The 14,259-nt window shown below is 61.0% G+C and overlaps 1 protein-coding gene across 1 annotated transcript; it reads left to right on the plus strand.

Moving 5' to 3' along the window:
* Positions 1-6,661: 6,661 nt before the first annotated feature.
* PAX1 (paired box 1) lies at positions 6,662-13,946 on the plus strand. The gene is made up of 5 exons (XM_055725986.1): positions 6,662-6,766; positions 8,357-9,149; positions 10,179-10,321; positions 10,595-10,814; positions 13,291-13,946. Exons 1-5 carry the CDS (start codon positions 6,662-6,664, stop codon positions 13,380-13,382), a joined length of 1,353 nt encoding a protein of 450 aa, XP_055581961.1. The 3' UTR covers positions 13,383-13,946.
* The last annotated feature ends 313 nt before the right edge of the window (positions 13,947-14,259 follow it).

Genomic DNA, 14,259 nt, shown 5'->3' on the forward strand with positions numbered 1-14,259 from the left:
GGGTGAGACACCAGGCAGGGGCCAGGTTTGCCCCTTGAGGCTGTCCCAGATGGCATTGGCATCAGCTGCCCCTCAGCTGGCAACAGACCCTTGCACTAGGGGGAGAGCCTGGCCTCAGGTGAGGCCTCGTCTTCAGGCTCATGGAGCCCGTGGCTGTCTGAAAGGCAGGGCAGGTTATTCCTTTCTCCCAGATCACTTGGCTTAGGTCACCCCGATATATGTCCCCTCCTTTATCCCCCATCGTCCTTCTCCAGGACTCCCTAGGGATGAGAAGATCCCACACGCAATGGATGCAGGACCATCTCTGAGAGCCGGGGAGTGATGTGCCAGATGGATCCATGCCATCAAGTCCATGCCTGGCTGGCTTAAGCGTAAAGACATTCGAACCTCATCTGAAATATTTTCCAGGAGGAGGAGATTCCCCATTCTTCCCTTGGGGCCGCATGCACGCCGTTCAGCTTGCAGCCGTTCTCTGTATGCGCGATGCCAAATGCAACAAGCTGACCCGATGCTATTTCAGCCTATGCAATGTGTTTTTCCACCAGCACAACTTAACATCCGTTTCTCTGCCAAATGTGCGGCCTTCCCACTTCATTATGGTCATGAGAAAACCATTTCAATAAGAAAACAAAGGAATAGGTTTAGCAGCCCTTCATCCCTTCTGTCGGCAAGCACGTGCGGCATTTGTTTGCGAAGTTGGGCATAAGCTAATAAGCTGATCTTGCAAAGATTTACACTCAGGCAAAGACTTCCATATGGGCTTAACATTAAGCAAGACCTTAATCTAAAGGAAAATATTTGGAGGCTGGGGTTTGGTTTGAGGTTTTTTTTGTTGTTGTTTCTCTTTCAGCACACTGTAGGACCAATGAAATACCAATGTGAACAGAGACAGTTGCTGACTGCAGTGGTCTCAAGGGCAGCTGGCCAGGCAGGAGGCAAGGACGTCATCTGAGAAGGCACCGTCTGTCTCTCAGCACCTACGGCTCCCACCAAAGTCACAAGGACTGTTGGTGCTCTGCAGCGCGTGGAGCTGGGGCTGGGATGAGCACCTGCAGGTGAGGGATGGCTGTTGGTTCTCGCCCTGGGAAGAGTGCAGGGGGCTGCGCGGGCTATGCCTTCAGCACCATAAAGATAGGATGGAAGGAACAGACCTGAATGCAGAAGCTGAGAGGTGCCTTTTTTGCAATGGGCTTGGAAAACTGAGGAAACTGAAAAGCTCAGTGACACCTTTGCTCTTGGTTCCCCCGTGAAGGCTGTAATAACACCAAAGGACGTGGCTGTCTGCCCCTTGGCCTGCAGCCAGCGTGGCTGTGGTGCAAGACCTTGTTTCCTTACGCATGGCAGCAGCACAAGCGCTGCCATGTACCCCAGGGACCCGAACGCACTGCCTGCCAATGGTGTAGCACCTGCAAGAGCCCCTGCGATGATGCTGCACGCCGGACCACGGCTTCCACAGCGATTTGAATCTCAGCCCGAACAAAGCCAGGAAAAGAGATGCTTGGCTGCTGGTCTCGGGGTTTTTTTGCCCCTGTGGGCAGCCGTGTGAGGTGCTGCGTGAGCGTGGGGAGAGCAGTGCTGTTCTGTGCAGAAGTAGGGTTTCATACCTGCTTTTTAAAGGATGCTTGCTTGCTTCCATCCTCCCCAAACTCCTCCGACGCAATGCTGCGATGCAGTGGCATTTCCCCAAGGCTCCTCTCCTCGGAGACCCCCATGGCTGCAGCCCCCGTGCCTGCAGTGAGGAGCTGGGGCACTGCAGCCCCGTCCATCCCCACGCAGCCGAACTGAATTTCAATACCAACCCTGCCGTTTAATGCAGCCGTTCCTGCGAGCCGGCCACCCTCGCATACGCCTGACAGATGTCTTTTAGCAGTACCAAGCCCTTGCAAGGAAAAGGCTTTGGCTCGCCCCCTCCTTCGAGGCACGGCCAGCCGGAGCAGGCAGCCCCCATCCTGCTACAGGCAGTCCGCACAGCCCCCTCCAGCAGGACCTCCGCCTGCCGTTAGCTGTCAGACCTGTTTAATGTTGTTCTCAAATTGCTTTGTATTTTTAAAATTTCAGTACCTGATAAGCTAAGGTGATGGCCTGCAGCCGTGCACCTCTGTAGCTGATGGGAGGCAGGCGGATTCCGACGGTAGCTAAAACACCCTTCCACTGCCTATGTGCTTCTCAGGGCGTTACAAGAGATTTCAAATCCACAGGCAGTGACTTACAAGTGATCTGAAATGGTTTGCGGGCAGAAAAGGAGAAGAAAATAACGATACTGCCAGTAAAAAGAAAGGGTGTATCTGTCCGCTGCTCTGTATTTAAGCAATGGCAATCATTTCAGATCTGCACTGTCCTCAGGCCAGCGGTGTTTTACACAAGAACTAGATGGTGTTTATCAAGGATCCAGGATCCCACTATCATTTTCACATTAAGAATCTGTGATCAAAAATGTAGGGAAAAAAAATCCAAATCTAAAAATCGGCGGTGAGCGGGGTGGAATTGTTTTTGGGTTTTGGGGGGTTTTTTTCTCTCCATGTGGAATTGAGGAGCCTTCTGGCTTGCAGTGGAGTATATTTTATACAACTAAATTGCTTTTGACAAATGAAACCAAGTTATTGTTAATTACTCAACCTGTGGCCTCTACCAGACTGAAATGTATGATTAAACGAAATGGCTCAGACAGCACATTAAGCTTTGAAGAATTATTTTCTTTTTAAGCTCGCAAAGTCTTTTCTTTAGAAAACAGAAAGCATTTTTTGTCATGACAGCAGGATTGCTCAACTCCCCATATTTAGCCAGCGTCTAAACTCTCAAGCAAAAAAAAAAATGTCAGAAATAATTTCGTGATCCTACTGACACAAAAAGCACACGCGCGGGCACCCAGATGACACTGCAGTGCCCTTCGCCAGGGAGCACTGCCAGGCGTCGCACCGTGCCTCCTGTGAGCGGGCACCCGGGCTGAACTCGCTGCAACGGGGTTTGCCAGCTGCGACTGATCGTGGCGGAAAACGAGCTCCGTAACCACGACCGAGCTAAATACCCCTGCGAGGAGCCACAGCGTTTCTGATTCATTAACGAATATGGCATAAATAATGCAGAAACACACGGGAACCCCTACTTTTAATTAGATTAATTGTCAGCTGCTGCAGTAGAGCACTACTCCCGATATCTCTGTTTAAAAGGGAGCTACCTGTTAATACACATTTTTATTCAGCAAAACTAACAATGCAAAATGGTGCGTCTGGCACATGAAGCCCAGTGTAAAAACGCACACGAATGCCCAAGAGCTTCTGCAAATATAGTTAAAATAAGGGTGTTGGGTTTCGGTTTTTTTCCCTTTTCTCAGCTTTCTGTCACAGCTCCGGCAAGAAAAGAAAATGAGGGGGAAAAAAATGTATTTCGCTGTTTCGGAGGCGCGGCGGCAGCGCATCTTCCCGCGCAGGGCGGCGGTCTCCGCTCCGGGGGGGTCCCCGGGGCGGCCGGGGCTCCCCCACCCGCAGCTTTAGCCCCAGCCTGCTGTTTTCCACGCCGGACCATGGGCTGGCGGCGGCCAAGCCCAAGCGGGGCCGGGCGGCAGCGGCGGTAGGGCCGGGAGGGGAGCGGAGAAAGGGCCTGGAAGGGGGCGATGAGCCGGAGCAAACGAACACCGTCCTGGGGGAGGGCGGGGGGGCTCGGCAGCGGGTCTGGGGGTGCCGGGCAGACCCCGGCCGCCCGTGGGAGCTGAGCAGGGCGGAGGGTTCGCAGCGCCGCGTTAACGAGTCCCTGGCGCGGCGGGTGAGTCGGACGGTGCCGTCGGCGGGTGGTGGTGGTGGTGGGCTTCCCGATGGGGGGCTCCCGGCCCTGGGGCTCCTGCCCCGTCCCTCCCGGGGGCTCTGCCGGGGGAGAGGAGGAACCCCCTGCCCGCAGCCCTACCTGCGCCAGCCCGCCGGCTGCCCCCCGCCCTGCCCGCTCCCCGCAGCCTCTGCCCTGCCGCCCCTCGTCTCTTCCTTTCTGCCTTTTCCCTGTTTTTTTCTTTTGGCTTTTTTCTTTATTTTCTTTTTTCCTTTTTTTTCCTTTTTTTCCCTTTTGTCCTTTTCCTTTTGTCTTTTTTTACCTTTTGTCTGTTTTACCTTTTTTCTTTTTCTTTATTTTTACTTTTTTTTTCCTTTACCTGTTCTTTTCCTTCTAGTTTCCTTTTTATTCTTATTTTCCTCCTCCTTTTCTTTCTTTGTTTTTTTTTATTACTCTTTTCCTTCTTCGTTTTCTCCTTTTCGCTCTTCATTATCTTCTCCTTTTCTTCTTCCTTCCCTTCCCCTTTACCCCCACGCACAGCCGCCTGCAGCCGGGCGGCCCCTCCCGCGGCCACATCCCCCGGCCTTTCTCGGGCGCCACTCCCTGTCCTTTCTGGCCCGAGGCCTGCGGAGCCAGAGGCCCCCGGGGCAGCCCCCGGCCCGGCCAGGCCCGCGGGGGGAGCAGGGAAGAGCCCGTGGGGCCGTGGCTGGGAGACGGGGGGCTGCGCAGCGCAGCAGGTGCCCGGTGGAGGGGCTGTCCGCGGAGTGCCTCTCCTGCTCGGTGGGTGGGTGGTTTTTTTCTTTGAACCCCACGGGGAAGCCTTCCCCGCACCCCGTCCCACGGAGCAGGGCTGCGAGCTGGCTGCGGGCGCGCGTGTGCGCATCACGGTGAGAGCCCCCTCGGGAGGCGAAGGAGCGTGCACAGGCGCCGGCCCGCTCGTGCACCGCGGGCGCGTTAACGACCGCGGGCACGTTAATTAATGCCGGCGGCCGCCCGGCCTGGGGCTGTGCCCCGCGGCTTCCCCCGAGCGGTGCCTGCCCGGCGGCCCCGGCCCCTGCCGTTCCCCCCACAGCCGGCGGATTTCTCCGCGCTTCCCAACAGAGGGAGACAGGAGATCGGCGCGGCCGAGGAGGGGCGGGTGGGCTCGGCCGAGGCCGGGCCGGGGGCTCCCCGGCAGCCGCGCCGACCCCCGGGCTGCTGCTGCGGCCGCGCTGCCCGCCGGCCCCGTCGGGCCGCGCCCGGGGGATGCTCCCGCGCCGGGGCCCCTCCGAGAGGCAAGGGGAGGGCCGGGAGTTGGGGGGGCTTCGGCCCGGCTCGGGGCAGCTCTCCCCGGCCCCGGGCGGGCGGCGGCAGCGGGCGAGCCCGGCCGCGGGCTAGGCGCGATCCCCGGGGGAAAAGGCTTTTCCGTGGGTGGGAGGGGACCCCCACTGCCCCTCAGAAATCGTCCCGTTGGATTACCGGGGCAGGGCGAAGGACACCTGGTTTGCTCGGCCGCCTTTCGATTGCCTCCTCCCCGCAGGCTGCCGGCGGCCGCCCCCGCCCCGGCGGCCGAGAACGGCCAATTCACCGCCGCGGGGGCTGTAGCCGGGAGGGGGGCCGCGGGGGGGGGCAGACACGGGGCCCCCACCCCTTTGCCGTTCTCCGTTGCTTTTTAATCGATCCGCTCTCTTTTCCCGACGACCAATTTCCAACGCTCAGGCGGCACCGTCTGCCCCGACCCCGCGCGAGGGTTTAATGCCACATTTCAAGTGGGGGGGAGGGGGCGGCTGGGTGGGCACCGCGTGAGGGTTTCTCCCCGTGCCCCCCCCACGGGTGCCATGCCCCCCGCCCCAGATGCCGTTTGTCTCTGCTGCCCGCCGCTGCTCGCGCTGCCGCGGGGGAGGCCGGAGCCCGGGGCGGAGGGGATGCCTGCCCACTGATGCCCGCCGCCGCCGCCCGCCGCGCCCCCCGCCACCCCCAGCCCAAAACCGGAGGAGAGGCGCGTTTTCGATGCGGCCGCAAAGATATGCTCGCGCCTGGTTGCAAGGCGGTTCTCCCCCCCCACCCCCCCGCAATTGCATGAGGGGAAACACTCACGATCGTCCCATCGACCTTTCGGGGAGGCGGGGGAGTGTCGTCCACAGAGATCCCCCAAACACTCTCCCCATCCACGTTTTACCAGGCTGCTTTCAGGCGTTATTACTCGGGTAGGAAAGCGGGGATGTGGATGCCGGGTGGGCGGCAGCAGCTTTCCAGGGGAAGCCGGGCGGGGAAGGTGTCCGGCCCCCGGTCCGCAGCAGCCCCCCGCTGCCGAGCGAGGTCCCCCGCCTCCGGACCGCACCGGTAGCCGGTAACCTCCCCCCCACCCCCGAAGCACCGTTCCCCTCCCGCCACGGAGCCCCTTGGCGATGTCCCCGCCCGTGGGTTCCGTTCCCGCGGCGGCCGTCGGAGCTAGAGGCGGGGCAGGTGCTGCCCTCGGGTGGGAACGCGTCCCGCGTGGGAACGAGCGTGGGGAAGGCGCCGGGGAGGACCTTGCCGCCTCACGGGGGGGGGTGTGGGGTGCGTGGGGACGCCCACGGCGGACCCCAGCCCTAAAACGGGTGGTGGGCTGAGCGGGGGGGCGTCCCGCGGGGGGCGCTGGTCCCGCGGGGGCGGACGGAGGGTGCCGGCCCCCCCGTGCCCCCGCTCGGCGGCGGGGAGCGGCGGCCGCGGCCATTTAGGAGCGGCGCGGGAGCCAATGGGCGGCCCGCGGCGGGGCCTGCACCGTGACGGCCGGGATTGACGTGCTTCCCACGTCAAATTGATCCGAGTAGCGGCGGGGGCTCCCCGCGAGTGGGGAACCGGCCCGGCGCCGCCAGGACACCCCCGCGCCCCGCCGCCGGCTGCCGCCCCGCCGGCCCGCCCTCCGCCGCTCCCCGGGTGCTCTATGCCGGGCCGGCGGCGGCCGGGGCCGGGGCCGGGGCTGCGGTGCGGCAGGCAGGCGGTGCTCCCCCCCCGGGCGGCGCGGCGCTCCCCCGGCGCCGGGCGATGGGTAAGCGCGGGCGGCCGCGGGGAGGGCTCCGGGACGGTGTCCCTTCGCGGGGATGGATGGTGGGGTGGGGGGAACCCGGGAGCGGAGAGGATGGGGGCCCCGGGCCGGCCCCCCGCCCGCCGGCCCCAGCCCCGTAGCTGCGGCTCGGCCGAGGGGCCTGGCTGCAGCGGGGCTCTCCGGGTCGTCGTGGCGGCGGGCGGGGGTCCGGCACGACGTGCCCGGCTGGGAAGGCTCTCGGCTCCCCCTTCCTCGCCGCTGCCTTCCGGCCCTCTCACACCGCTCGCTTCTTTCGGTTCTTTTGCCCGTTCTCGTTGTTTCTTTTTTCTGTCTTTCCCCCCCTCCTTTTCTCCATCCCCTCCCTCCTTTTCTCTATCTTTTTTATTTCTTCTTTTGTTTTCCTGTCTTTATTTCTCCTTTTTCTCTATTTCTTTCTTCTTTGTTGTCTTTTCCTTTCTCCCTTCCTTTCTTTCTCCCTTTCTGTCTCGTTCTCGGTTTTCTTTCCTCTTCTTATCTTTCCCTCCTTTTCCTTTCCCTTTCCCCCCCCTTTTCCCTTTTCCCCCCCTTTCCCCTTTTTTTCCCCCTTTCCCCTTTTTTCCCCCCTTTCCCCTTTTTTCCCCCCTTTCCCCTTTTTTCCCCCCTTTTCCCTTTTTCCCCCTTTTCCCCCCTTTTCCCTTTCCCCCCTTTTCCATTTCCCCCCTTTTCCCTTTCCCCCCTTTTTCCCTTTCCCCCCTTTTTCCCTTTTCCCCCTTTTTTCCCTTTCCCCCCCTTTTTCCCTTTCCCCCCCTTTTTCCCTTTCCCCCCCTTTTTCCCTTTCCCCCCTTTTTCCCTTTCCCCCCCTTTTTCCCTTTTCCCCCCCTTTTCCCTTTTCCCCCCCTTTTCCCTTTCCCCCCCTTTTCCCTTTTCCCTTTTCCCCCCTTTTCCCTCATTCCCCCCCCTTTTCCCTCATTCCCCCCCCTTTTCCCTCATTCCCCCCCCCTTTTCCCTCATTCCCCCCCCCTTTTCCCTCATTCCCCCCCCTTTTCCCTCATTCCCTCCCCTTTCCCTTATTCCCCCCCTTTCCCTTATTCCCCCCCTTCCCCCCCTTTTCCCTTCCCCCCCTTTTCCCTTCCCCCCCTTTTCCCTTCCCCCCCTTTTCCCTTTCCCCCCCCTTTTCCCTTTCCCCCCCCTTTTTCCCTTCCCCCCCCCTTTTTCCCTTTCCCCCCCCTTTTTCCCTTTCCCCCCCCTTTTTCCCTTTCCCCCCCCTTTTTCCCTTTCCCCCCCCTTTTTCCCTTTTTCCCCCCCTTTTCCCTTTCCCCCCCTTTTCCCTTTTCCCCCCCTTTTCCCTTCCCCCCCCTTTTCCCTGTCCTTCTCCTTCCCGGCTCTTTTCCTCGTCCTTCCTTCCTTCTTTCCTTCCTTCCTTCCTTCCTTCCTTGCTTGCTTGCTTGCTTGCTTGCTTGCTTCCTTCCTTCCTTCCTTCCTTCTTTCCTTCCCCGCTCTTTTCCTCTTCTTTCCTCTACCTTTTCCTTTTCCTTTCCTCCCCCACTCCTTTCCTCCCCCCCTTTTCCTTCCCCCCCCCATCCCCGTCGCAGCCCCGTCCCCGTCCCACTCTAGACGTGCGCCGGCGGGGCCCGGCCTTGCGCGGCGGCGCGCCCCGGTGCCGGTGCTGGTCCCCGTCTCGGTCCCCCTCCCTCCCTCCGCGCCGGCGTCGCGGGCCGCCCGCCGGTGAGGGGCCCGCCGGTAACGGGCCCGTCGGGGCCGGGGCCGCCCGCCGCAGAGCACACGTACGGGGAGGTGAACCAGCTGGGCGGCGTCTTCGTGAACGGGCGGCCGCTGCCCAACGCCATCCGGCTGCGCATCGTGGAGCTGGCGCAGCTCGGCATCCGGCCCTGCGACATCAGCCGCCAGCTCCGCGTCTCGCACGGCTGCGTCAGCAAGATCCTGGCCCGGTACAACGAGACCGGCTCCATCCTGCCCGGGGCCATCGGCGGCAGCAAGCCGCGGGTCACCACCCCCAACGTGGTCAAGCACATCCGAGACTACAAGCAGGGCGACCCCGGCATCTTCGCCTGGGAGATCCGCGACCGGCTGCTGGCCGACGGCGTCTGCGACAAGTACAACGTCCCCTCGGTCAGCTCCATCAGCAGGATCCTGCGGAATAAGATCGGCAGCCTCTCCCAGCCCGGCCCCTACGACGGCGGCAAGCAGCCGCCGCCCCAGCCCGCCCTGCCCTACAACCACATCTACCAGTACCCCTACCCCAGCCCCATGGCCTCGCCGGCTGCCAAGATGGGGGGGCACCCCGGGGCGCCCGTGGGGGCGGCCCACGTCAGCCTGCCGCGCTCGTGGCCCTCGGCCCACTCCGTCACCAACATCCTGGGCATCCGCACCTTCGTGGAGCAGACGGGTGAGCGGGTCTTTCGCGACACCACCCCCCCCACCCCCCACCCCCCCCGTTTCTTTCTGGGGGTTTTGTTGGCTTTTTTTGATCGCCGCACGCCGCTCCGGCAGGACGGGGCGGCAGGGCCAGATGCGTCGAGGCTCAGACATCTTGAACTTTTTATGAAAAATGTGGAAAATATTTTCGTAGGGATGATAGATTGCCGACCGCAAATTCGGAGCCCTGAATTTCCCTTTGCGAAGGGGAAAAAAGTAATAGTATATAGAAATACGGAAAGGAGGTAAAAAGGGGGAGAAAACAAACCAGGGGAGAGGAAAAAGAGGGAGAAAGAAGGCGGAAAGCCCCCTCGGAAAACAGGCCCTGCGCTGCCCGGGATTCCGCCGAGAAATTGCCCCGGTTTTCCTAAAAGCCGGGAGGAGGATGGGGGAGCGGCGGGGCCGGCGCGGCCGGCGCTGGGCAGCCGCGGGAGGGAGGGGAGCGCCAGCAGCCCCGAGCGCCGGCCCGGGGCGGGGGGGGCGGACACGGGACGTGGCCGGGTGTGTGTGTGGGGGTGCGAGTCCTTTTATCCTTGCAAAAGCCCGAGTAAATCAACCGCATGCGTTTCCCTCCGTGAAATCGTTTATCTTTAAAATTCCGATGTCACTTTTATAAATCACAATCGTCAGAAAAGAAATTGGGCCTCCTAAATTATTGGGAGCATGGAAGTGATGGGGAGGCGCGGAGAACTGGGCGGAGGGACGGGATCTGGGGGGTACGGCAGCCTCTCCCCCCGGGGTGGTACCAAAGCAGGTACCGATCTCGGCCGTCGGGACCGAGCCTTCCCCGGGCCACCCCGGCCCTGCTGGCGGGGGAGCGGGCTGTGCCCGCGGGATGCTGGGGGGACTGGGAGGCCAGGCGGGGCTGTGTGCCCCCCATCGGCTTCATACCAACGGGCACTTAAGCACCCGGGTCTTCCCCCCGTTTCGCCCCAACCCCTGCTCCGGAGGGACGAACGCCGGGGGAGGGGTGCGACGGCTAACGCGCTGTCCTCCCCAGGGGCTCTGGCTGGCACGGAGGGGTCTGCCTACCCCCCCAAAATGGAAGACTGGCCCAGCGTGAACAGGACGGCCTTCCCCCCGGCCCAGGCAGTCAACGGCATCGACAAGGCTGCCGTGGAAGGAGACATCAAGTACCCGCAGGTAACGGCTATGGGGGGCAGAAGGGGGCAAGGCGGGGTGGGAGCAGGAAGGGGCAAGGTGGGGGGGCGATTTCCCGTCATTCCCACTCCCCCTCCGCCCGAGCTCAGCACCGCCGCGGCCCGCCGGCCACCCCCTCCCCGAGGGGGCACCCCCGACAGCCAGCCCCGGGCGGGTTGTTCCGAGCCCCCGCTGTAATTCCGCGGTGCGCCCCCCCCCCCCCCCCCCCCCCCCCGCCCTCGTGTACCCTACCTCTCTCTTTGTGCCTGTCCCCAGCCCGCCCCGGGGCTCTCCTCGGTGGGCGGCTTCCTCCCAGCCTGCGCCTACCCCCCCTCCAACCAGCACGGCGTCTACGGGGGGCCGGCCGGCGGCTACATCCCCCCAGGCCACCCCTGGCAGCCGCAGGGGACCCCCTTGGCCCACCACGGGCCCGGCGTGGCGGTGCACGGCGGCGACCTGGCCACGGCGATGGCGTTCAAGCAGCCCGGGAGGGAAGGTGAGCGGGGGGGGACGGGGACAACGGGGGGCACCCCCGGCGCGGCGCAGGTGCGGGAGGGGAACGGGGCGAGGGGGGGTGAGGGACGCGGGGCGGCCCCCCGACCTGCGAGCAGGGGTCACCTCGCGGAATATTTTAAATATCCGTAATGTTCCCCCCGCCTCCGCCGTGAGGGCTGTCGGGCGGTTCAGCTGGGCTGGCGGCCGCGGCCCCCGGCGTTTGCCTTGGAGCTGCGCACGCCTTGGGCGGCCCCGCTCCTCTCCGTGCCCCTCCGGCGGCTGGGAGCCCCCCGGCGCCCCCCGGCGCAGCATTCGATGTGTCCCCGGGCAGCCCCTTCCCGTCCGGGCTCCGGCCGCGCAGCGCCGGTGTGGACGGGGGTCCCCCGCTTCCTCTCCGTGCCCACTGGTGCGCGCTGGGCAGCGCCGGGGGGTGGGATTCGGGCGCATCCTGTGCTTGTCACCCCCGGCCGGGGGTCGTCGTCCCGGCGGGGTCGGGCAGGACCCGCTGCTCCCCCCGGACCCCCGCCTGGTTGCAGCCGGTGCAATGCGGCACCGGGCAACCCCGCCGCAGCCTGGCCCGGGCTCTACCGGCGCAGCCGCCCCGCCTCGGGCGGTGCGTGGGGGGGTGTCCCCCGAGGCTCCCCTGGATGGGGGTCCGACCCGGAGGCAGATAGCAGGGACGTTTCTCTCACCTCCTGCTAATTATTTCGCTTCATTGACGGAAGCTTTATTTCCTCCATTGGCGGTTTCGTTTTAAAAATCCCAGCCCCTCTGTTCTGCGTATGAAATCCCTGTTGGTGTCTTTCTCCTTTTTCGTGGTATTAACCTTTCTATTCTTTTTCACATTTGCAATTCATTTCCCACTTACTATTCCACTTGTTTATTGCTGGTTTTCTGTGTTTTTAATTTGTTGTTGGTAGTGTGTGTTTGGGTTTTTTGGTTTGGGTTTTTGTTTTGTTGGCTTTTTTTTTCTTTTATATATATATATATATATATATACACAACCCTTTACCACTTCTAACTACAGCTAACTGCTGCATGTTATACCATCAGCTCTCAGCTAACAGGGACGAGTTATCAATGGTGAAAATAGATAATTGTAAATCAGTTATTTGGGGAAAAAATAGAGAAACAAATTGCGAGAAAGTGAGGGAGAGGATGACAAGGAAAGAGAGAAAAGGAAAGTGAGAAAGAAAGAAAGAAGGAAGGAAAGAAATGAATGAAGGAGGAGGAGAGATTACCTGCGTGCATTTAGTCTATTTTTTGAGGTATTTTAAGTGACTTGGAGGCTGAGTTTTCTGACTTGCTAATTTTCAAGCTGCCTCTGCCGAAAGGCCCACAGACTTTCTTTAAACATTTGTGTTTTTTGGTTTTGTGTTTTGTTGCAGTCTTTTTGTTGCTCTTTTTTTTTTTTCTTTTTTCTTCCCCTTTAAAAGCTTTTTTTCTTTTTAATTTTTTTCGGATTGGTTTTCTGGTTGTGCTCCGTATCTGGGGCAAACCAAATCCCGGATTATTAGGCACAGCGTGGCCCCTGGCCCCGAGCGGGGATGGTGGACGAAGGGCTGCGTGGGTGCAGGGAGCGTGGGTAGCCCTGCTCCGCTCCGGGGGTGGCTGGCCAGGCTCCCACTTTCCACACCTGCTCCCGCACCGGGAGGGCAGAGGGGGAGATGGGCAGTGCGAGAGGAAGGGGGCAGAGAGAGAGAAGACAAGAAAGAAGGAGAGAAGGAAAGAAAGAAAGAGAGAAAGAAAGAAAGAGAGAAAGAAAGAAAGAAAGAGAAGCTAAAGGTAAACTCAGCCAGGCGATTTCCCCCTCTGGTTCAGACCTTTTCTGATTTCACAGCCGTTATTTCCCCAGAAAAACCTCCCTGCTTGCTCGGTGCCCTCAGCAGCCCTGGGATATTTTGCGTCCCCTCCCCGAGGGCTGGTGAGGAGGGACAGATGGCACCTTGGGCCCTGCACCGCGATGCCTCCCGGGGCTGTGCTGTGCCTGGGGTGAGCTGGGGCTGGGGGGAAGCCCAGGAGGAGCTGAGCCGCAGCAGGCATGGTGTGCAGATCCTTCTCCTGGTGGCACAGTCCCCTCCCAGGGCACCCTGGCCACAGACTTTAAGAAAGTGCATCGGATGTGTTCTCTGTGTGGCTAGGATGGGTCTGGGTCACCTCCCCCAGCAGATCCGGACCCCCAGTGATGGCAGAGGGCGTCTGTCACCATCTGTAGTGCTTGGAGGATGCATCCATCCCCCCTTTCCTCTCCAACTCCCTTGGAGAGGTCTGATACATGGAGCCTGGCAGCCCCTTTTGGAAGGGGTGGCTTTCCTGGGGGCAGGCAGGTGGGGGGCCCAGAGCTGCTCCTGGGGGGCTGTCGGAGGGGGTCCATGTGCATGTAAGCATAGGACATGCCCAGCTGCAGCGATGTGCTCGGAGTCCATCAAGCCATGCTGCTGTCGTTTTTATTTTTTCCCCTTCTACCCTTCTTGCAGTCGTGGACAGAAAACCTGCCAGCCCTGTGGGGAAATCTCCAGACCCTCTAAATACCATCCATGGACTCTCTATCCCAGCCTCCTCTTCCTAGAGCTGTGGAGCAGCAGTCTAGAGACAGCAACGCTTGGAATAAGCACCGGCAAACTGTACCTGAAGCCTGAAGTGCCACCAAACTGTACCCAAAGTGCCACCACCTCTGCCAGTTGCCTGTGGGGATGAGGAGACAGCCTGGGCAGTGAGAGGTGGCATCTTCCCACGGCAAATCCCGTGCAGGGGAGCACGGCCAGGACGGGACATTCACTCGTGCTGCCCAGAGGGATGCTTTACCTCCATCGGATCAGAAAGGGATGACAGAAGAGACTCAGTTTTTCTTCTTTATTTTGTCTTTTTTTTCCCCCTCCCACTGTTTTCAGTTTTTCTTTCTCTTTCCCGTGTCCCTGGAGACTGTTGGATGCAGGGCAGTGAATGCGTCCATCCCCAGACATTGCTCAGAGCATCCCCGGCTCTGTCCCAGCCCAAGGGAGCACGTTTCCTCCAGGGAGCAGCTCCGGCTATGCGATGGAGCCCTCTCCGTCCCAGCCTTCCGGTGCCTCTGCCCCGGAGTAGAAATGGACAAACGTGCCACATTTTATGATATATTTTTATAATAACAAACCTTAATAAAAAATGACTACCGTGGGCACATGCCACTGACCTCCTTCGCCTGGGGTCTGGCTGAGCACCATCACTTCTCCCGGTGCCCCCCAGCCTCAGACAGCATCTGCAGGTTGCCAGTGAGTGGCAGAGACCCGGCGGGATCTCCGAGCCCTTGGCTGGGAGGAATCGCTCCATGTCAGCTCTGGATTCATGCACCCGCCCAGCCGAGGGCCCTGCGTTGCTGTGAGTGTATTGCAGCCCTGCTCCCCGTGCCTAACTGCACGTGCAGGTTTGGGGTTCTGCACTGGCGGAGCGGTGGCCCTGCTGGGTGG

This window comes from Falco cherrug, chromosome 13, assembly GCF_023634085.1.
Source record: "Falco cherrug isolate bFalChe1 chromosome 13, bFalChe1.pri, whole genome shotgun sequence".
NCBI classification, from domain to species: domain Eukaryota; kingdom Metazoa; phylum Chordata; class Aves; order Falconiformes; family Falconidae; genus Falco; species Falco cherrug.